We start from the raw sequence: 23,007 nt of genomic DNA on the forward strand, positions 1-23,007 counted from the left end.
TGGATGGTTTTTTTTTTTTTTTTTTTTTTTTTTTTTTTTGACAGGTAGAGTGGACAGTTAGAGAGAGAGAAAGGTCTTCCTTTTCCGTTGGTTCACCCCCCAGTGGCTGCTCTGGCAACACATTGTGGCCGGTGCACCATGCCGATCTGAAGCCAAGAGCCAGTTGTTTCTCCTGGTCTTCCTCGCGGGTGCAGGGCCCAAGCACTTGGGCCATCCTCCACTGCCCTCCCGGGCCACAGCAGAGAGCTGGACTGGAAGAGGGGCAACCGGGACAGAATCCAGCACCCCGACCAGGACTAGAACCTGGGGTGCTAGCGCCAGAGGTGGAGGATTAGCCTGGTGAGCCGCGGCGCTGGCTGGCTTTTTGGACTTTTGCCAGTGTGGGTCCATGCTGTCCTGCACCTCCAGGGCATGTGGCCTTCAGGCCACCCGCTCCATGCTTCCTGGCCTGCGTGCTCCTCCACGTGGCTGACTCCTGGTGCTCAGTATGAATCCAGATTTCCCTCTCTCTCTCTCTCTCTTTTTTTTTTTTTTTTTTTTTTTTTTTTTTTTTTTTTTTTGGACAGGCAGAGTTAGTGAGAGAGACAAAGAGACAGAGAGAAAGGTCTTCCTTTTTCCATCGGTTCACCCCCTAAGTGGCCGCTACTGCCGGCGCCCTGCGCCAATTGAAGCCAGGAGCCAGGTGCTTCCTCCTGGTCTCCTATGTGGGTGCAGGGCCCAAGGACCTGTGCCATCCTCCCCTGCCTTCCTGGGCCACACAGAATCCGGCACCCCGACCGGCACTAGAACCCGGGGTGCCGGCACCGCAAGTGGAGGATTAGCCTAGTGAGCCGCAGCGCCAGCCTTCCCTCTCTCTTTAGATAGGGCCCTCATTCTACTATGCATTTCTTTGACTGAATAAAAGGTTTAAAAACGTACGCTGCCTCATTCATTTATGCCGCTATTCAGAATTCTCTGAATATTAGCAAAACCCACACAGGCCTATTACTACAGGGAGTTTATTAGGAAGCACACGGTGATGTCATATGGCACCCATATTCTGATGTCACAACTGCAGGGACTTTGCTGTAGGCTGCACCACTGCAGAGTCTTTCACCAAGGGTGAAATTGCGTGGTGAGAGATTCTGTGGTTTTGAAAACCGGAGATGTTTCCTGGGGCTAGTTAAAGGAGAGATGGCCTCGGGAAGTCGAGGAAGGACCAGTGCCCTTAGCAGCTGAGCCCCAGAGGCTTTTCGGATCACAAGTACTCTGCTCTCGGTGTCCCTGGCCCCTTCAGGATGCCAGGACTGCGCATGCGCACGCCCTCTGTCAACTGCACATCCCAGAGCTTGGCCTCCGCCCTTCGTCGTCTTCCAGTGTCTGCAGCGGCAGTGGGTCCCAGGAGAGGCGCAGGCATGAGAAGAAAGCGGGTTCCCGATGGTCTGTTGCTCCATTAGTGGAGACTAGGGTACATTGCAGACAGGAAGTAATGGATACCCAGGCTCGCCGCGAACTAAGCGTCACTGCTCTCACCTTTGGTCTGTGTGGCTCCGGGGGCTCCGTGGGAAATTGGCCTCCGCCGATCCTGGTGCTTGTCCTTGCTGTGTAGACATCCGAACTTGACGTGAGGCTGCTGTAATATTGCAGAGGGACCCGGGTGCCCTGTGGGTGACACTGTGTAAGGAAGACGTTGGGATTCTAAAACCCCGATCCAGGGCTGCAAGGACGGAGTCCATATCTCACATACAGCATCTCCTGAAAGTAAGGAACAGATAGCGCTTGTGTTTTTGTTACAATCGTGTGTCAGCTATGTCATTGGTCTGCTCACTTTAATAATAAGCTTTTTGTTCCTAGTCTGATGTTAGATCATGGTCGTCTTGCCAGCATAGGTTAGAAGTGGATGCAAAATTTAGGCCAAAATCTTTAAAAGTGGGATCTGAGATATGCATCTCACTGCATGAAATTTATAAAAAAAGAATACATTTATAGAACTTACAGTACAGAATTTTGTATATGCTATGGTTTGTATCGTGTTTGCTACTCACCTGTTAACATCAGTGCCACATACTGCACACTGGTATGGGTGTGCATTCATGGGATTTGGGGAGCACTGTGTTTTTTGAGGATGTTGAGTCTTGTTGAATTGGAGGGCATGTGAGAATTACAGGGTGGTTGTGGGTATCTGAAGGTATGACTGTGTATTTGTTAGTGTTTTGGTGTTTTCAGGAGTTCAGGACATGTATGTTGCTATTTTTGTGTTTTTGGAGGGTTTTGGTAGGACTGTATTTTTTAAGATTTGTTTACTTGAAAGGCAGGACAACAGAGAGAAGAGTAGAGAGATCTTCAATCCACTGCTGCATTACCCAAGAATCCGTAACTGTCAAGTCTGGGACAGGTGAAACCTGGGAGCCAAAAGCTCCATCCTGGTCTCCTGCACCGGTGACAGCAGGTACATTAGCAGCAAAGCTGTTCAAAACAAAGCAGCAGGACACAGACTGACAATGCTGTGTCAGAAGCAGCTGCTGCACCACAGTGCTGGCCTCTTAGGAATCTGTTTGTATTCCTTCTTGGGTTGGTTATGTCTTTAAGAGGTTAGTGAGAATCTTATTTGTGTGCACATATGTGTGGGTGGTGTTGTTTTTGTGCATATTTGGTATAAAGGGTGGATGAGGATTTCTTTGTGAGTCTGTATTTTTTAAATATTTATTTATGTGAAAGAGTGACAGAGTGAGGGACACAGAAGGAAAGAGATCCCATCCACTGTTCGGCTCCCCAAATGGCTGCAATAGCCAGGGCTGAGCCAGGCAGGAGCCAGGAACCTGGAACTCCATCTGGGTCTTGCACATGGGTAGCAGGGGCCCAAGTTCTCGGGTCAACTTCTGCTGCTTTCCTAGGCACGTAACCACGGGAGCTTAGTGGAAGTGAAGCAGCTGGGACTGGACCTGGCAGTTTGATAGGGGACAATGTCCTTGCAGACACTTGCCCAGCCTCAAGTAGGCTTCGGCATTGGTCCTGTGAGTCTGTGTTGTTGAGTGTATTTGAGGCGTGTGAGATGCAGTGCATGTGCACTCAAGGATTGGCAGGTTGACTGTTAGTAACTTTGGATTTGTAAGAGTATTTTATCTGTTTTTCCCAAGAATATTGCAGTTTATGTGTGTGTTTGTGTATATGTGTGAAATGAGCTTGCAGGAATTATCTGCATGTACATAGCTGCTGTATAAAAAGCTTATTTGGCTGTGCAATGCAATTTGTATATTTGAGATAAAGAATCCTTTTTTTTACTGGGAGTATACTTTGCAGTTATGTGTGGGTTGATGGTGACTTTTAGTGGTTGTTTAGGCATATTGTAAGTGTGAGGGCATGCCGGCGCTGTGGCTCAATAGGCTAATCCTCCGCTTTGCGGCGCCAGCACACTGGGTTCTAGTCCTGGTCAGGGCACCGGATTCTGTCCCGGTTGCCCCTCTTCCAGGCCAGCCCTCTGCTATGGCCCGGGAGCGCAGTGGAGGATGGCCCAAGTGCTTGGGCCCTGCACCTGCATGGGAGACCAGGAGAAGCACCTTGCTCCTGCCATCGGATCAGCGCGGTGCGCCAGCCACAATGCACCAGCCGCGGTGGCCATTGGAGGGTGAACCAACGGCAAAAGGAAGACCTTTCTCTCTGTCTCTCTCTCTCACTGTCCACTCTGCCTGTCAAAATAAATAAATAAATAAATAAATAAAAATAAAAAATAAAAGTGTGAGGGCATATTTGTAAAGATTTTTGGGAACTGATTATATACTTTGGGCTGTAAATGATTCTGTATTTAGGGAGAAGGAGGCGTTATATCCATGTGAGTACTCTGTTTTGCATGATTATGTATATGCAGGTTATTTGGGGTTGTGTGTACAGAGAATATAAAAATTCTTGGACGTGGAATTTAAAGTTTGCTTTTTTTGCAAGAACTTGCTATTTCCATTCATATAGGAGATCTTCAGAAAGTTCCTTCACATGTGCATTTTGAAAAACCTGTGCACATTGGGAAGAATTCTGGGGTGTTTCTAAATATTTTGGAAATGTTGGGGTGTGTAGTCAGGAGGCTGTATTCTGAAGACATGGCATATAGTATAGTGTGTTAAAGATATATATATTCTGTGATTGGGAGTGTGCGTGTATGCATGTATATGTTTAAATTTGTTAGTTGAGTATGTATTAGTCTGTGTTCAGGGATATTTAGTGTTTTATGTTTTTGTGTGTATGTATCTTGAGTGGTTGACACAAATTCATGAGCTTTGTTGGCAAATGTATATAAGGTGATCATATACTTTATGTTTACTATGGAGCATAACTCGAAGATTTTGGTAATGATGTTTCCATGTATCATCCTAGCATTGGCGTTGTGTTCTTATTTATCTGATACAGCTTGTTTGTGGCTCTTTATGTACTTTAGGTTATAGAACATAAGAAATATGTATTTGGGGGCATTGGATTTCAATGTGTGTGTGTGTGTGTGTGTGTGTGTGTGTTTGGAAATAGAGAAGCTATGTAGGTTATATGTGCTTTCAAGAATTGTGGTATATGCTCCATAGAATGCAACACAGCAGTAAACAAAAAAATACAAAATCCTGTCATTTGCAATAAAATGGGTGAAACTCAAAAACATCATACTTAGTGAAATAAGCTAGTCTCAGGACAAATACCATATGTTCTATTAGTAATAACTAATAGAGCATGTAAAAGACAATCTATAGAAATAAAATTGAGAGCACTGACTTTGAACAGCCCTTGTCACCACTGTTGAGGAGAAGTTTTTTTTTTTTTTCAAACTATTTGTTGAACTCTTCAATTAACATAGAGTTAATCATATCATATGTGTATAAAGTTAATTGAAAATAGATCTTAGTGAAAAATAAGAATGGGAGTAGGAGAGGGAGGAGGAAGACAGGTGGGAGTGTGGGTGAGAGTGGATATGGTGGGATGAATCACCATGTTCCTAAAGCTATAATTATGAAACATATGAAGTTTATATTCCATAAAAGGTTTCTGGAAAAAAAAGAATTGTAGTATGTGTATATTTTATAGCTGGGTATTGCATGTAGATCTTTCTGGTGTGTGGGCCCCAATTGTTTATATTCATTGACAGCCTGTATATGTAAGGTTTTCAGTGTGTGTATATGGGCATTGCCTCCTTTGTACATGTTTGCATACAGATGCATGTTTGTGTGAGTGTGTGTATATGTGTGACTGTATTTGTAGGAATGGCATGTGAGAATTCAGGGAAAGTAAGTTTTTTTCTGTAAAAATTGAGGTAGGAATGGTTACTCTGTTTCGGTGTATATGAGTATGCAGAATTTTCCTGGGGCGTACATTCTGCAGCAATGTAGTGTGGCTTTACTGAGGTAGGGGCATAGGGTCCTACTTGCAGAGCAATTGGAATGTGTGTACAGATTCATATGATGGAATACAGGTGAGCTTAATGTGGCTCATAGAAGCTTGGCGCATATCTCTGTCCAGTTCTGTGTTCATTGACATCAGGTTGGTAGCTTGAAATTAGTCATAGTGGGATATTTACACCAGATAAACGTGAAAATACAAAGCCTCTTCCATACCCGTGGAGGGAATCTTGTTAAGCATTTAAAGTGCACCACTACACACTTCACAACTGTGTGTATGTGTGTGTGTGTGTGCACATGCCTATATGTGTGTGTTTTATTTTGTTCACAGACACAAAGGGACAGTTCTGTTGTGGTGTTGCCAGAAAACTAGTCTGAAACAGCAGTTGCTCAACAGTTAGCTTCATTTTCTTGTGAAAAGTAAAGAGACAGTGGGCTGTTACAATTCCCTGAGGAACCTGCCTCTCCAAGAAGTGATTTTCTAGGGCTTTCATAGCGAGGGTTAGGGGAGTGTGCAGGATGTAAAAAACCGAGAAGAGGAGTCCCTTCTTGCTTATAATAAACAGCCAGGATATAGGATGGGGGAAGTAGGCACTTCCTATTCCACCTAAATACATCTTCATACTTTGTATGTTCAGAAATATGTCTTTCAACCTTCCTTGTTTCTGGTGGTCTGGCTTCCTGTGAGTGTAGTGTTACAAGATAATGCTTCTTCCAACATCCTCTGAAAATCAAACTGTGATTAATGAACTGCTTCAGGTTCTGCACTCTTGTTCCTGTGCCCCTTTTTGCCAAAATGCTGCTCTATTGATTACAAAATGTTCCTAAGATACTGCACTCATCTTCCTTTTTAAAACATAGTTTATTTGCCAGCACCACGGCTCACTGGGCTAATCCTCCACCTGCGGTGTCGACACCCCAGGTTCTAGTTCCGGTTGGGGCGCTGGTTCTGTCCTGGTTGCCCCTCTTCCAGTCCAGCTCTCTGCTGTGGCTCAGGAAAGCAGTGGAGGATGGGCTAAGTACTTGGGCCCTGCACCCGCATGGGAGTCCAAGAGGAGGCACCTGGCTTCTGGCTTTGGATCGGCGCAGCACACCAGCCATGGCAGCCATTTCGGGGGTGAACCAACAGAAGGAAGACCTTTCTCTCGGTCTCCCTCTTTCTCTGTCTAACTCTGCCTGTCCAAAAAAAAAAAACATAGTTTATTTTGATAACATATTTTAATTAGATTATTGTCAATAACATAAAGCCTCGGCTAAATAACAAGTTAAACAGATAAAAAATAGAACGACCATAGTCCAGCAGGAAAATATGCAAAGGCTATAAGAATGATCAAATGGGAAGGTGTTCAACTTCATTCATGTAGGCTTTAAAAGTCACAGAATCATGAATACTATAGTGATATATCATTCCAATAAGTTCATTGGACAAATATTTAAACCAAAGTTTGACAAAACACTCTATATACAACAGAACTGATAGACATGGCATTTCTTTTTTAATTTTACTTCCCACATATAAAGGAGATTATAAAGTATTTGTCTTCCTGTGTCTGGCTCATTTCACTCAACATGATGTCCTCCACTTCCAATTTTAAATTTGCAAATTCATCATATTGCTTTAAAGTGTCCAAAAGATTCCTTTTAATAAATGGCCTGACTTTAGTCTAAGCCACGAAGTACCAAATCACAAGAATTGCCATTACACCCAGTTCTAGGTCTCCCAAGAGTTCTGTGTGGTCTTCCCAAGATTTGGCTGCTGGGAGCACAATCTTTTCTAAGGGATTGTACAACCCTGAAGAAGCATTTTAACATGGAGAACAAGAACAGTACCCGCATATACCTCTGTTTCTAACAAATTTCGTTAAACATTTTTTGGATCCACTTGTCCAAATTCCCTCTCATTGTATGAAGTCCCAACATCCATCCTATGTTAAATGATGTTTTCCTCTTTGATAAGAATGTATTGTAAATATAGTATGACTAAAATGCACTGCTTTCAAATATATGTGATATGAGGTCACCGTTTTCAGCATTCCTGTAGGTAACCATTGTTCAAAGTATGTACTTGCCTGTTATTTTTGTCCAAATAAAATCACATTGAACTCTCCTCAAATAATATCAAGGGGTTATACTCAAATGCCACAGTTGAACCTCATTTGTACCCCTGCAAGAGTCAGAAAGTGCTTAGAATATTCCTCTGTTCAAACAGAATTTGGGGTAGAAAACCCTTTGTGTCCTATCAACCTCAATGTCTGGAGGTGGAAGGCTCAATCTGCTCTGATGATACTGTCACATGAATCTTGTGAACAGAGGCCAAAACTAATTTTGAAGTGTATGAATTATGCTTAATGTTATTGTAGTTAGACTTTAATAAAAATACATGAAATATGTTTACTGACACCTCTGACTGTTGGTTCTGAAATTTCCACACGGCATATGTCTGATCCTTATCAGCCACATGATAGAAAAAGGCTCTGATGGAGTCAGCAAAAGAAGAGAAATGTACAGCTTTTAAAAAGCCATTTGTCTGGCTTTTCACACCTTAATAATGATGAAGTGTCTAGCTCTCAGGATGGTGACTCATGCTTCCCTAGTCCTACACCCAGTATTAAGTGACCCTTCTAGGACATAGAATATCCAGAGTGACATTTTGGTGACAGCAGTGCATAGTGAAGAGAGAGAACCCAGCTGTGTTGCATGCAAAGTGTGTTCATCTTACTGTTATCCAGTACAGTGCTCCACTATGAATTGCAAGGAAAGGATGCATTTAATTTCTAGACTTATCCCATGCAGGTCAGAGAAATTTGCTTCTTATCTTCATAGAATTAAGCCATTGGCACAATTCTTTCAGAAGAGATCAACATTGATTGATAATGTTACTCTACATTTGCAAGCCTTTAAACTAAGCAAAAAGAAAAACAGAGCCCAAGGCTCAGTTGACAAGAAATGGGCATGATGCTACAATGACAACAGGTGACCCCTGCCCTGCATCTTTGGAGGAGGCTGATGTGGGCCTTGGCCACTTAGGACCATGTCTTTATGACATGTGCCTAGGAGGACACACATGCTCATTATAGGTATGCTTTGGTGCTGAGTATCCTAAAGAGAATAAAAGCACAAAGATGGCTGGTGCATAGATGGTAAGGAAGTGCCACATTTCAGAGCACATCCTGGAATCACAAAGCATGCGGTCAAAGCCTGGAAGGGCTTGTATGACCTGAGAGAAAGCCAGTAGCTTAAATGTTTGACCACGTGGAGAGCCATTCAGGGGCCAGGGGCTAGGACGGGGCCTGTGCCCTTTGGTGCCACTGTTGACAGCCTGTCCCCTACCCTCCTCCACTACAGAGAGCTCACAGACTCCCTCCCTCAGCCCTGTCCTCACATTCTCAGCTGTTCTGACTGATGCTACCTGGCGAGCACTACACTGAGCAGTGTGATCAAGGTGAGCACTCCATGAGGGAATGAGGAGAGCCCCACCCCAGTGGGGAATTGTTTCAGGAATCTGGGGCGCTCGCACTGCATTGCGCCCTTATAGCTCAGTACTGCTCCCCCTGATAGCACTGATCCCACACCTCTTTCCCTTGCCTGCACCCCATGCCATGAGGACAGGCTGAGCAGAAGGGACCCTGGGCATCCGGGCTGTGGCTCTGCTGTCCTCCATGGGAGACCGCAGTCCTTGCAGGAAGAAAGTCCCTGCAACTGGCAGCCAGGAACTAGCCTAGGACAGATGGCAGAGGCTGGCCCGAGTGATAGCAGTGCACAAGGCTGTGTTCCTCCCAGCCCCAGCTGTGGATCCTGGACCAGGCCCTGGCGCCCTTCTCAGCCCCATGGACACCCACGAGAGGGCACATGAGCCACCCTTTGAGGAAGGGAAGGCAAATGTGGAAGAAGAGAAAGGGTATCTGCCTCCTGCCACAGACCAAGCCCCCAACAGGCTCCTGGGGCCTCAGGCCTCCACTCTAGCTCCCAGGACTGGGAAAAGGTCCAGGAACCCCATCACTGAAGGGTGTGCTGGTGCTGTCCAGGACCCAGAGGGTCCAGCGGCAGGGGCCCTGCTTATGGGAGAGCCCTGTCCTCAGGAGACAGTGCTCCCTGAGCCTGTCTCAGGATGCTCCCCACCTGCCCAGGAGTCAAAAACCACAGAGGGGCCAAGGGAGGAGCAGCCACCCAGCTCTTCAGGCCCATGTAAAGCAGCCCACCCAATCTTGGTGGGGAAAAAATGCCCAAGGCCCACCTTGGAACCACGCTGCACATATCTCTGGAGTTCAGCACCTGGCATAGAGGGCTTCACTTGCTCGGGATCCTGCCCATGCTGACACCTCTGTTCTTCCTCCTCTGAGACCCAGGTGAGTTGCATTGCTGTTGAGGGAGAGTGGGACTGATTGTCCAAGTAACAACAAGGCCTCGGGGATGGACTAGGCCCTGGGGGAGACAACAGAGCCTCTCCACCCTCCCCTTTCTCCCTGCCTGTGAAAGAGACTCCACACTCCCTGTCACAGCCCCCTAACACTTGTCAGGTCCCAGCTGCTGCTACCACTACTGGCTTTGGGAAATTCTCTACCCTGGCCTGGATCCTTCATGTCCCTGTTGCACACCCCCACACCCCACTTAACACACACGTCTCTAAGTCTTCCGTGAGTGTCTCTACTCACCCTCTTCCTCCTCCCTTTAGGTTCAGACCCATTGTAGGGATTTCTTTTTCCAAGTTAGTATCAGAAGAATAACTGGTTAATGTCAGGTTTCTTGAGGATACGCTTGGCTGAGAATGAAAGCAGAGGGAACTTCATCACGAAGGTTAGAAGCACCCTGTTTGGTAAATGTGGTTGTTGTCTGCTTCTCTTGATTTATAGGAGGGTTGGATGACGACTTAGTTACAGTTGGTTCTGATGGAACTTTAGCATGAGCGACTCCATGTTGATGTCCAGTCTTGGGTGCTTGAACCCAATCAGAAGCTTGCTCGAAACCAACATTTCCTGAAATTTTTACCAACACTATGTCGGGAAGGTCAGGGGCGAGGCGTTACAGTCAGCCTCTGGTGACAACAGTGTAAGCCAAGCTCCTCAGTTCTCAGCTGCAAGGTACTGAATTCTGCCAACAAAATCAATCAGGGAGTGAACACAGCCCTGCCCGGCATCTTGATTGCAGCCTCTCACAGAACTCAGCTGGACACTGTCTGCTCCCAACCACAGGACAGTGAGGTGATACATGGTTTGTATTGGGCTTCTAAGACTGTAGTGATATTGTTTTGCAGTAGTACGTGTCTAACACACCATGTAAGAAAAGGAAACGAGAGAAATGTTAAATAAGGCAGTGCAGGTGGTCATTTGGCTCTGATTAAGACACCAACATCCCACATCATAGTCCCGAGGTTTGAGTCCCAGCTCCAATTCCAGTTCTAGCTGTTAATGTGCACCCAGGAAGGCATCGGGTCAGGGCCCAATTACTTGAGTCCCTACCACCCACAAGAGAGATCCAAATTGAGGTCTAGGCTCCTGGTTTCAGCACACATCAGCCTCTGCTAAAGCAGGTACTTGGGACTGAAACAGCTGATGGAAGACATGTCTTTCACTTGCTTGCTCTCAGCCTTCTGAATAAATAAAAAAGAATGTAAACAAATTTGAGAACAGAAAACAGTGAATGTAAAACAAGGAGAAACAAAATAACCAGGTATTTTAGAGAAAAATCCTTATGATGTAGAATGGACTGAAGGGTCCCTGGGACAGATGAAGCCTTGCTGAGGGAGATGCTGTGCAGTGGACACCACTGACCATGGCCTCCCTACAGATTTCAGTATCAGCCCTCTGATTCTGGGGAGGAAGAGGAGAGCAATCCAGAGTGTGTGCACTGTAACCGCAGTAAGCACCAGGATGGCTTCTCAGGACCCTGAGGAAATGAGTAGTAGCTCCACAGGGCAGATAGAGGGGATGTGGAGCATGTGGGGCCTAGAGTGGCCTGTTCTAGCACTCTGTACCGACTGACAGCTGAGGCTTTCTGTCTCCTGTGCCTGGCAGCTGCTAGGCCCTGCAGCAGGAGCAGATACTTGGTGTGATGCTAGTTCCAAGGTTTGTGTCCTGGCTGCTCCTCTTCCAATCCAACTCTCTGCTTGAGGCCTGGGAAAGCAGTGGAAGACGGACCAAATTCTTGGGCCCTTGCATCTGCGTCGGAGACCCGGGAGAAACTCCTGGCTTCTGACTTCGGATCAGCTTAGGTCTGGGAGTTGCAGCAACTTGAGGAGTGAAAGAATAGATGAAGGATTTTTCTATCTCTCTCTATCTCTATCTCTGTCTCTGACACTTGAATAAATAAATAAATAATCATTTTAAAAATTGTGTCTCCTTAAAATATATGTTGAAGTGTTCAGGGAACTCAGATTGTGACCTTACTTAGAAATAGGGCCTCTGCTGATGTGATTAGATGAGATGAATTCCTACAGAGAAGAATGGGCTCTTAGAGACCCAAGATGACTGCTGTCTTGGTGAGAAAAAGAGAAGATAAGAGAAGGTCATGCAAATACTTAGCCAGAGGCTTGGGCAGGGAGAGCATCTACAAGCAGAGGAACTCCAGGGATTTAGGGAAATCAGTGAACAGCAGCAAAAGGCAAGGAAGGATTTTCCCCTAAAACCTTCAGAGAGAGCCTGGTCCCCACAACACCTTGATTTTGAGCTTGCAGCCTCCACAGCAGTGAGAAAATAATGAGTTTCTGTTGTTTCAAGCCGTCCATGTTTGCAGTAACTCTTACACAGCCATAGAAAAAATTAGATATGATGATAAAGTTTATAGAGATCCATTATTTTCACTAATCAAGAGGACTAACATTTTAAAAACAAACTATTAATTTAGGTTAACTTTATCTGACACTACTGCAACAGAAAAAGATGGTAGAATATCAAAGAATATGAATCATTTATTCTGTCAAGTTTGTATGGCAGGGCAAGGGGCCAGTGACATCAGCAGACCCTGTTTCAGGAATGGTGGGCTGGGGCCAGTGCTGTGGTATAGCGGGTAAAGCTGCCGCCTGAGGTGCCGGCATCCCATATGGGCTCTGGTTCGAGACCCAGCTGCTCCACTTCTGATCCAGCTCTCTGCTATGGCCTGGGAAAGCAGTGGAGGATGGCCCAAGTCCTTAGGCCTCTGCACCCACATGAGAAGACCTGGAGGAAGTTCCTGGCTCCTAGCTTCGGATAGGCACAACTCCATCCATTGCGGCCAATTGAGGAGTGAACCAGCAAATGGAAGACCTCCCTCTCTCTCTCTCTCTGTGTCCCCTTCTTTCTCTGTGTAACTCTGACTTTCAAATAAATAAATAAATCTAAAAAAAAAGAAATGGTGGTCATAACATCAGCAGTTGTCCAACAGACACAATTACTTCTGTAAAATTAAAGTGGCACTGGTGAGAACCTGACGATAAATAGGAGGAGCCCACTGTTAGCAGACACGAGGGCCCATTCTCTGTGGTGTCACCAAGCAGGAGTTGTTCAGAGGAACGGTTTATGGATGGTGGCAAGGAAGGGAGACTGGGAAGGCTGAGTTCCCTAAAGAAATGGCCTTTCTGAGAAGCAGTCTTCCACGGATCCTTTAGCCAGAGTGAGGGGAATGTCCAGGATGGAGAAAGGCTGGGTGACAGGAGGGCCCTTCCTGCTCAAGCCACATCCATCTCACACCCTGTAGATGTGAGACTCTGACTCAGACCAGGTGCATGAGTGGTGGGCCACCCTCTAGTCCAGTGTAGCGAGAGAGGCCTTCGAGAACATTCTCTGAGAAACAGGCTGAGGTGGGTGAACTTTCCAGATTCAGTGTCTGTTCCTGTGGCCCGCTCCTGCCCAAATCCTACACCCTTGCTTACACCTGTGGCAAACATGGTTCAAACCAAGGTTGAATTCTCAAGTTCAATCTGCCAACTGACTATGTAAAAAATGCTCTTAGACGGACCGGCACTGTGACAGCGGGTAAAGCCCCTGCCGGCAGTGCTGGCATCCCATGTGGGCACTGGTTCTAATCCCAGCTGCTCCACTTCCAATCCACCTCCCTGCTATGGCCTGGGAAGGCAGTGGAAGATGGCCCAAGTCCTTGGGTCCTGCAGCTGCTTGGAAGACCCGGAAGAAGCTCCTGGCTCCTGGCTTCAGATCAGCTCAGCTCTGGACATTGCAGCCTTCTGGGGAGTGAACCAGCAGATGGAAGACCTCTCTCCCCTCCCCCCTCCACCTCAGCCTCTTTGTAAGTCTGCCTTTCAAATTAGATAAATAAATCTTTACCCATTCCCCCTGCCTTTCACTAGGAATTGTGCAGTGCACCCTAAAGGATGGTTGACATCTTACCATGTCTTGGAAAATGTTTTCAAGTAAGTTAGCAGATTGTGTTTCTCTTTCTGACTTGGTATTTTAATGGATTTAAAATAATGTATGTTTTCCCATAAAGAACATACCTGATGCCTTCTTACCACCTGTGCTGCTTCTGGTTCCCCTGGGCACCACATACCTTCAGGAGGTATCTGCTCACTCAGGGCTCCCAAATCGTCCCCATGTGGCCACAGCTGTGACCTCCAGGGCAGTAACAAGTGGGAACCAGCCACCAGCTCCTCTAACTGTAAATAGGAAATAGGGAAACAGAACCATGAATAAACCAGAAATCAATATCAGAAAGACAGGTAAAACTGCAAACACTCAGGAAGTTAAGCAACAATCCAAATAATCCATGGATCAAGAGGTCTTAAAGAGGGATGGGTATGTGGTGCAGCACGTAAAGATGCAGTTTGAGATACCTACATCCCATACTGGATAGCCTGGGTTTGAGTCCTTGCTCTACTTCCAGCCACAGCTTCCTACTACTGCACATAGCTTAGGAGTCAGCAGGTGATGGCACGAGTATTTGTGTCTGTACCAGGCATTGTGAAGATCTGGGTGGGTGGGCTTCCAGGCTCCTGGCTTCAGCCTGCCTCAATCTTAGTATTTTCAGGCATTTTGGAAGAGGATCATTGGATCGAAGTTCTCTCTCTCTCTCTCTCTCTCCCTCCCTCTCTCCCATTCTCAATTCTCTCCTCCATCCCTTTGAAATAAAATCAAAATAATAAAATTATTTTTTGTTTCTTTTTGCATTATTTTGTTTATTTTTTAGGGTGAACAAATTTCTTTCTAAGATTTTATTTATTTGACAAGTAGAGTTACAGACAGTGAGAGAGAGAGAGAGAGAGAGAGAGGGAGGTCTTCCATCTGATGGCCACAATGGCGAGAGCTGCGCCGATCTGAAGCCAGGAGCCAGGAGCCTCCTCCTGGCCCCCACGCGGGTGCAGGGGCCCAAGCACTTGGACCATCTTCCATTGCTTTCCCAGGCCATAGCAGAGAGCTGGACTGAAAGAGGAGCAACCAGGACCAGAACAGGTGTCCATACGGGATGCTGGCACCACAGGTGGAAGATTAACCTAGTATGCCATTGCACCAGCCCCAAAGGTGATCATACAGATCATTCTGAAGGTGCAAATCATGTATTGGGTACAAATCATGTTTAAAACACAAAACTGAAAAATATCTGATTAAATAATAAATCCCTACATAAGACTAAGCATCCCTTGGCAAAATCCCAACAAGAATTTAAAAATACAAAGAGGGGCTGGCATTGTGATGTAGAGGGTAAAGCCACCACCTGCAGTGCCAGCATCCCATGTGGATGCCAGTTCAAGTCCCAGCTGCTCCTCTTCTGATCCAGCTCTCTACTACCACCTGGGAAAGCAGTGGAATATGGCCCAAGTGCTTGGGCTCCTGCACCTGCATGGGAAACCCAGAGGAAGCTCCTGGCTCCTGGCTTCGTATCAGCACAGTTCCAGCTGTTGCAGCCAATTGAGAAGTGAACCAGTGGATGGAAGACCTCTCTCTCTCTCTGTCTCTCCTTCTCTCTGTGTGTAACTCTGACTTTCAAATAAATAAATAAATCTAAATAAATCTTTAAAAAATGCAAAGTATATTTTTATCATTTTTATATTTTCTTTGATAGGCAAAAAGAGCTGTTAAAGTGACATACATTTCACAATACTGATTAGAATGTGCTGAAAAATAACATCAGATGAACAGTTTGGCACCACTAGACTACACACACTGGTGTAGAATCTGACTTGAGAATCTCAACATGGGAAAAGTGGTGCTGACAACGGTGTGGTAGTGTGGGACATCGCATGAGCCCCCGGAGGACTTGCCGTTCAGTGTCTGGAACCAAAGTAAGACTACATGTGTAAAATTAAAGTTAATTTCAGAACTAATAACCTTTACAGGAGTTAAGATATGATTTGAAACAAAATGTCTAAATCCTTCTAGAAAGTGTGTATTTAATAAATACGTAAATACAAAACCCTGCAGCTTCATTCCCAGAAAACATCTCCTATGCCTGGTGAACACAGACCCCGGTCCTCAGCCAGAAGACCTGCCAGCTCCTTGTTGTTTCTGATCATGAAACAGGGTTAAGATGTTGCACAGTCAGACTCACCAGTCTCACTTCCTGGCCTTTGGGAATTATGCACTGGAAGGCTGTCACATCTTCATTTTTTAAAGGAATTCATTTTTTTCAACCTAAATATCTTTTATAAGAAATAAGGCTTGAGGCCGGCGCCGCGGCTCACTAGGCTAATCCTCCGCCTAGTGGCGCCGGCACACTGGGTTCTAGTCCCGGTCAGGGCGCCGGATTCTGTCCCAGTTGCCCCTCTTCCAGGCCAGCTCTCTGCTGTGTCCAGGGAGTGCAGTGCAGGATGGCCCAAGTGCTTGGGCCCTGCACCCCATGGGAGACCAGGAAAAGCACCTGGCTCCTGGCTCCTGCCATCGGGTCAGCGCGGTGCGCCGGCTGCAGCGCGCTGGCCGCGGTGGCCATTGGAGGGTGAACCAACGGCAAAAAGGAAGACCTTTCTCTCTGTCTCTCTCTCTCACTGTCCACTCTGCCTGTCAAAAAATAAAAAAAAGAAATAAGGCTTGAAACAGAGATGCATATTTTTCATCTAAATTAATATGAACCATAATTTAATAACCTATTTTTTTAAAGTTTTTTTGTTTATTTGAACATCAGAGTTACACAGAGAGAGAAGGAGAAGCAGAGAGAAAGAGGTCTTCCATCTGCTGGTCCACTCCCCAGATGGCCACAACGGCTGGAGCTGAGCCGATCCGAAGCCAAGAGCCAAGAGCGTCTTCCAGGTCTCCCATGTTTGTGCAGGGGCCTTCTGGACTTGGGCCATCTTCTACTGCTGTTCTAAGCCATAGCAGAGAGCTGGATTGGAAGAGGAGCAGCCAGGACTAGAACCAGCGCCCATATGGGATGCCAGCACTTCAGACCAGAGCTTTAACCCACTGTGCCACAGCACTGGCTCCAACCTAGTTCTTACTAGCTTGAAAATCTATCTGTATTACATTTAAAACCTCACTGTGTACCAATTATTTGTATATTATGTGATCTTGATCTATCATTGAATCATGTAGCATGCTCTTAGTTACTTTATTTTTATTATGAATTTTAATAGTATAGTAAGGCTAACCCACTTTTGTAACACTTAGTTTTCATAATTTTCCTACCTATCCACACACTATTCAAGCAAATGAACTTTAGCATAAGCTTTTTTTTAAAGATTTATTTATTTTACTTGAAAGTCAGAGTTACATAGAGAGAGGAGAGGTAGAGAGAGAGAGAGAGGTCTTCCATCTGTTGGTTCACTCCCTAGTTGGCCGCATTAGCAGGAGCTGCGCCTGTCCAAAGGCAGGAGCCAGGAGCTTCTTCCGGGTCTTGCAAGTGGATGCAGGGACCCAAGGGCTTGGGCCATCTTCTACTGCTTTCCCAGGCCATAACAGAGAGCTGGATCAGAAGTGGAACAGCCAGGATTCAAATCGGCCCCCATATGGGATGCCGGCACTGCAGGCAGCGGCTTTACCTGCTACACCACAGCACCAGCCCCAGCATAAGGTTTTCAGAGTCAGGTATATAAAAACATACAAACAAATAAAACCTTGTCTTTTGTACAGAAGCATTTTAATGTGACATGATTTCATTTGTCAATTTTGAGTTTTGTTAAGACCTTGTTTCAGCCATGAACGTGCAAAAATATGATCCAGTTAACCCAAATGTGAAACTTTGAATATCTCTGCCTGTGTTTTGGGGCTCTTACTCAGAAAACCCTGCCCAGAACAGCATTGTGAAGTATGTCCAGTATTTTTTATCTTCTGCTAGTCTTCTCATTTAGGGGCTTTTCATTTAAGTCTTTAATCCATTTTCAGTTAATTGCTGTACATGAAGAGAGATTTGATTCAGCTTTATTTTTCTGCCTGTGGATACCAAGTTTTACCAAAACCATATTTTTGTACTACTTTTTTATGTTTTAATTTTAAGAACCATGTATTGGATAGACTGACGTGGCTGGGTTGAAGCTGAGAACCAGGAATCCAATCCAGGTCTCCCACACGGTTGGCAGAAACCCAGTTATGTGAACCATCACTGCCGCCTGCCAGGGTCTGTGTTGGCTGGATGCTGAGTCAGGCACTGGGAGTTGAACCAAGGCACTCTTGACTATTACGTTACACACCTGCTTCACGGGTTTATTTCTGTGTTGGCTATTCTGTTCCATTGAACAAGGTGTACATTTTATGCTAGTAATATTTTTAGTATTATTGCTTTATAGAACATTTTGAAACCAGGTAGTATGATGCTTCCAGCTTTTTTTCTTTTTGGTCAAGATTGTTTTAGCTGTTGGGAGTTTTTTTTCCCATTGCATAGGAATTTTAGAGTTTTTTCTATCTTTGTGAAGAATGCAATGATATTTTGATAGCGTTTTCAATGATTCTGTAAATCACTCTGGGTAATAAGGACATTTAACAATATTAAATCCAACTATTCATAAGCATGTAATATCTTTATATTTATTTGTATCTTTTCTAATATTCTTTATCAGTGTCTTATAATTCTCAGTGTAGTGATATTTCACCTCCTTGGTTAATTTATTTTTAAATATTTTTGGTAGATATTGTGTGTGGGATCATATACTTAGTTTTTTTTAAATATTTTGTTATTAGTATATAACACTACTAATTTCCAAATATGTAAATCGAAATCTAAATAAAATGATGAGACAAGCTTCCCTGAGAAGACTTTGAAGAACTATTGAAGAATATAATGGAACAAACTTTTCAGGTATCTAGAAAATGCTTCAACCTGAGAAAGCTGTCATAAGGCAGGGTGGTGGCAGAGGCTATCCCGAGTGGCTGCAGTAGGCATCTGGAGCCACACAAAGGATCCATGCAGTCCTCGATGTTACACAGATCCCACAGCAATGACAGCAGATCCTACAGCAAGAACAGAGAGCAGGCCAGCACGGCTGGAGAAGAACTGAGGAGGCAGAGGAGGACACATCATGGGAGGTATTGCACACCACTGCATTTCATACTTGTTCAGCATAATGCATTTGAGATTCACCCGTCGCTGCCTGCTTTTTTTTTTCTGTTTAATAAAATGTTTATTCAGGATAGTAACACAAGATAATTCATGCAAGAGCTCACTTAAAAAAAAGAATATATAGAATGGTAATTGATGCTGCCAATTAAAAAAATTATTTTTCCACCCAAAAGTGACATGAGAAACTACTTGAATCTGAGTATGAACATGGTTGTAGTACTCTTCAGGAACTGTAAATTAAAATGACAGGTAACTACCTGTGTCCCAGTCCTCAAAGAAGTAGAGTTCAATACCCAAAATAATCCTCCCATCCCAAACTTGGACCCCCCCCCTGCTGCCCACGGAGTTACTCAACACCCGCGGGAGTCTCCCGCTGACTCTCAGCAGGGGAGGAGGGCAGGCACCTTTGGTGACAATTAACTGACACTCTATCTACATTTAGAACCTTATCATTTTTATAATGAAAACCATAGGACCTGCAAGTCATCCTTACCAACCTTAAATGTAGTGTTGCGATGTCCAAGGGAAGATCTCTGTGTTAGGTGGATGGATGTGGCACTATTCGTTAAGCCATTGGTGGACACTTGAGTATTATCCAGGTTTTGGCTTTTGAGAAAATAAGGATTCATTTTTCAGGCATTTTGCATTGACATATATCTTCCATTTTCTTTTGGGATTACCTAAGAGTGAGTATGATTAATGAGCCTGCATGGCTGATTTCATAAGATACTAACATTCTAGCATTCTATTTTCCCAAGTGGTCTATATCTATTTTGCCAACAATATGTGAGGTTTCCAAGATTTTTAAACCCCTGCCAGTATTATGCATGAAATATTCTCCTGATTTCTAGCACTCTACTTTGTCCAACTTCTCTTCCCACTATGAATGCACTTATTCTAAGCTTTCAAATTTTGATGTTCTCTAAAATTCTGCACTTTGTCCTTTTCTCAGTTTACATTATTTGGCCTTTCTGAGTCAGTTGATTCTCTATGGTGACTACCCTTAAGGTCTAATGTCTCCCAAATCTTGATCTTCGTTTTAGACCTCTTCTATAAAGTCACAAAACCAGCTGTGCAGTGGAACATGCATCTGTAATTCACAGATACTCTGAGTACAACATGGACCAGATGTATCTCACCGTGAGCCTCTGCCCAATCCTTTGCCTCTGTTTTTCAGTCTCAGTAGATGGCACCAGTCTCCAGAAACTGCTCATTGCAACCTCCTGGGTAGCTGCTAAGAAACTAGCATTTCCTTCTTTTCCTGTGCTTCTTCCTCTTTTCCTTTGCCTTCATACTGGTGAGATCTCTTCTGTTTTGTGTTCTTAAGCATGTCTCAACCTGCTCTGCTCTTCATCAGGAACATATGTGGATTTATGAGTTCGTGGATTTGCTTCTATTACATCTAAGTAATCCTATGGTCATCTTGTTTGAATTTTATTTCTGGCATTCCCTCAGTCTCCTCATTTTCACAAACTAGTATTGAAGTGTTGTATTTTGGGGGGATGCATAATGTTGTCTTCTTTATTCTTGATTTTTGAATTTCTGAATTTATTTTTAGGCATTTCTGGAAATACTCATTGGTTTGTTGGTTTCTTCCCATCTGATGGCTTTTATCTTTGGACTATGCCTCTGTGACTTAGTGAAGTGTCTGCTGTTTCAGTGAATACCCAGAGGTGTGTGCTGGGTGTAGCCAGGGAGCTCTGTTCAGTGCTCCAGGGTGAGGGGAGTGTCCAAGGTGACATCCACATTGGGCATGGTTAATCTCTTCTTCTTTATCAGAGGGGTGGGTTTGATCAGTTCTGTTGGCATAATCTCACATTCACCTCCTCTCCTCCAAGGAGACCAGTGCCTGGTTGCTATCCCCAGTGGGTGCAGTAGGCATCTGGAGCCACACAAAAGATCCTTGCAGTCCTCGATGTTACACAGATCCCACAGCTATGACCCTCTCCATGCCATCAATGAACCCGGAGCATATGGAACCTCCCACAGCAACTGCCCAGTGACCCGGCCACACCCTGTGCCCTCCCACAAAGCCAGTGTTTTAAAAGTCCCAACATACAAGGCTCCTACAGTCACAAGCCCCAGACCCCTGTCAGTGCTCCCAGTTAGACTCAGGTGTCTCCTGTAGGCTGGTTGCTGGGCTCATGAACACAAGCTGGTGTAGCAGTTACATATGTCCAAAATGGCGCCTGCCCTATCTCAACTAGTTACAAGTCATCATTGTCAGGTGGCTGGGGAGTGAGAAACATGCCAGTTTTTCTTCCTCTGGGTTGGCAGGTACATTTTACCCAACAGAGCTTTAAGCCAGACTCACTCCATGATCTCCCCGCAGCTTTATCACCAATGGCTTGGGCTGCTGCCGTCTGGTCTCACCTCATTCTCCAAAGCTGGTGCTGAGTCGGCTGCTGGAGTCCTGTGTTTTATCCACGTTCATGGTGTGCATCCAGACTCTACACATAAATCCACAGTATCCCTCTAACTTGCTTGGAGTTTCCACTACAGTTTTCTCCCTACCTGGTCTCTGAGATTGCACTCTCTCCACTTTTTTTAACTGTCTTCCCTAGACTAGAACAGTAAGCTCCCTTCCTATTCCACCATCTTCTGGAATCAAGAATTTTAAAGCATTCACAAATTTATTTAAGAAGAAGAGTAACTAAGAGAGAGGGAAAGAGGAAGAGAGAGAGATATCTTCCATCTGTTGCTTCCCTTCCCAAATGGGCCACCATCAGCTGCTTTCCCAGGCACAGTAGCAGAAAGCTGGATTGGAAGTGGAGCAGCCAGAACTCAAACCTGGAACTCCAATAGAGGATGTTAGTCTCACAAGCAGCAACTTAACCTGCGTAACACAATCCCACCCCAAAGTAAACATTTAATTCCATTTTTCCATGATCTCTGTGAAGTCCACTGCTGTAAATGTGTGTGGTAACCTTTGAAATTAGAAATAGCAACCATTCCAACTCTTAACACTTCCTTCAGACTTTTTTATTTTCTTGTTGTTCTTGTATTTAAATTGGTTTAATTTGCCCTTTTATCAGCTCTTTTTCTCAGTATAATGGAAGCTTAGACTATTTGAGAGTTTTCTTCATTTATTCATTTGAAGCTATAAGGCTATATATTTAACTGCAATCTCTACTTCTGATCCGTTCTGCGGATTTTCATACTTCGTGCTTTTATTTTCACATAGTTTGTGATAATTTTTTGGGATTTGTTTTTGACCTTTTGATTTTCAGAAGTTTAACTTCCAAAAACTTGCATATTTCCCAATTTTTTGGTTATAGATATTTAACTTAATTATTCTTATTCAAACAAGATACCCTGCAACTTTAACTTGATAACTTATAGAGACTTTGTTAGGGTACATTATATAATCTGACTGTTCCATTTGTTCATGAAAAGATGGAGTTTCTTTTGTTTGGGATCTAGTATTCTATAAATAAAAATTAAATTCAAGTATGGGGGTGTTATTTCTTATATCTTATGTATCATTATTATGTTCTTCTCTACTTACACTATTAATTATTGAGACAAGACTTACAGTCCAGGGGCCAGTGCTGTTGCACAACAGGTTAAAGTCCCTACCTGCAGTGCTGGCATCCCATATGGCACCAGTTCAGGTACCGGTTGCTCCACTTCTGATCCAGCTCCCTGTTGATTCACATGAGACAGCAGCAGAGGATGGCACAAGTCCTTGGATCCCTGTGCCCATGTGGTAGACCCAGAAGAGGCTCCTGGCTCTTGGCTCCAGATTGGCTCAGCTCTGGCCATTGTAGCTGTCTGAGGAGTGAACCAGCAAATGGAAAACCTCTCTGTCTGTCTTTGTCTATGTAGCTCTATCTTTCATATAAACAAAAATAAATCTTTAAAAAAAAGACTTATAGTCTGTGGGGAGCAACTCGGACTAGACTAAGTTACTGGAATTAAGACTTATTCTATGCATCTGCTCTCCCACAATATGGCGCTGGGAGAGGAGTAAACAACTTCTACACAGCTGCCTCTCGCCAGTTTGACTGATGAGCTGCAGGAGCTGATCCTGCTCCTGATTGGAGGAGAGCAGCGTGCTCGGCATGTGGGTAGCAGAGTTGGGATTGATGGAAGAGGACTATAAAGGAGGAGAGAGACAACATGCACCAGGAACATCCGGATAACATCTGAGCAGCCCCCGAGAGAGCCGGCCAGTGGTGTGCTGCTCCCCCGCGGAAGTGGGGAAAGTGGCAGGGGGAACCGCCCCTCCACGGAGGTGGAGGGGTTGCCA

At 44.8% G+C, this 23,007-nt stretch overlaps 1 protein-coding gene across 8 annotated transcripts in view; it reads left to right on the forward strand.

Moving 5' to 3' along the window:
• Window positions 1-23,007, forward strand: part of LOC100353727 (spermatogenesis-associated protein 31D1) — a 73,799-nt gene that overhangs the window by 33,884 nt on the left and 16,908 nt on the right. The window contains exons 1-2 of one of the 8 annotated variants that reach the window (XM_051833677.2): window positions 4,898-13,686; window positions 15,333-15,552. The exons of 4 other annotated variants lie outside the window; for them this stretch is intronic. Coding sequence is in view for 1 of the 4 variants with exons in the window: in XM_070048834.1 (XP_069904935.1) it covers window positions 15,511-15,552 (42 nt within the window). In the remaining 3 variants the exon portion in view is untranslated. Of the gene's footprint in view, window positions 1-571; window positions 15,553-15,572; window positions 18,722-23,007 lie in introns of those variants that run through there. 3 more of the 8 variants (XM_051833676.2, XM_070048834.1, XM_051833678.2) reach the window with 3 other exon arrangements.

This window comes from Oryctolagus cuniculus, chromosome 1, assembly GCF_964237555.1.
Source record: "Oryctolagus cuniculus chromosome 1, mOryCun1.1, whole genome shotgun sequence".
Taxonomy (NCBI): Eukaryota; Metazoa; Chordata; class Mammalia; order Lagomorpha; family Leporidae; genus Oryctolagus; species Oryctolagus cuniculus.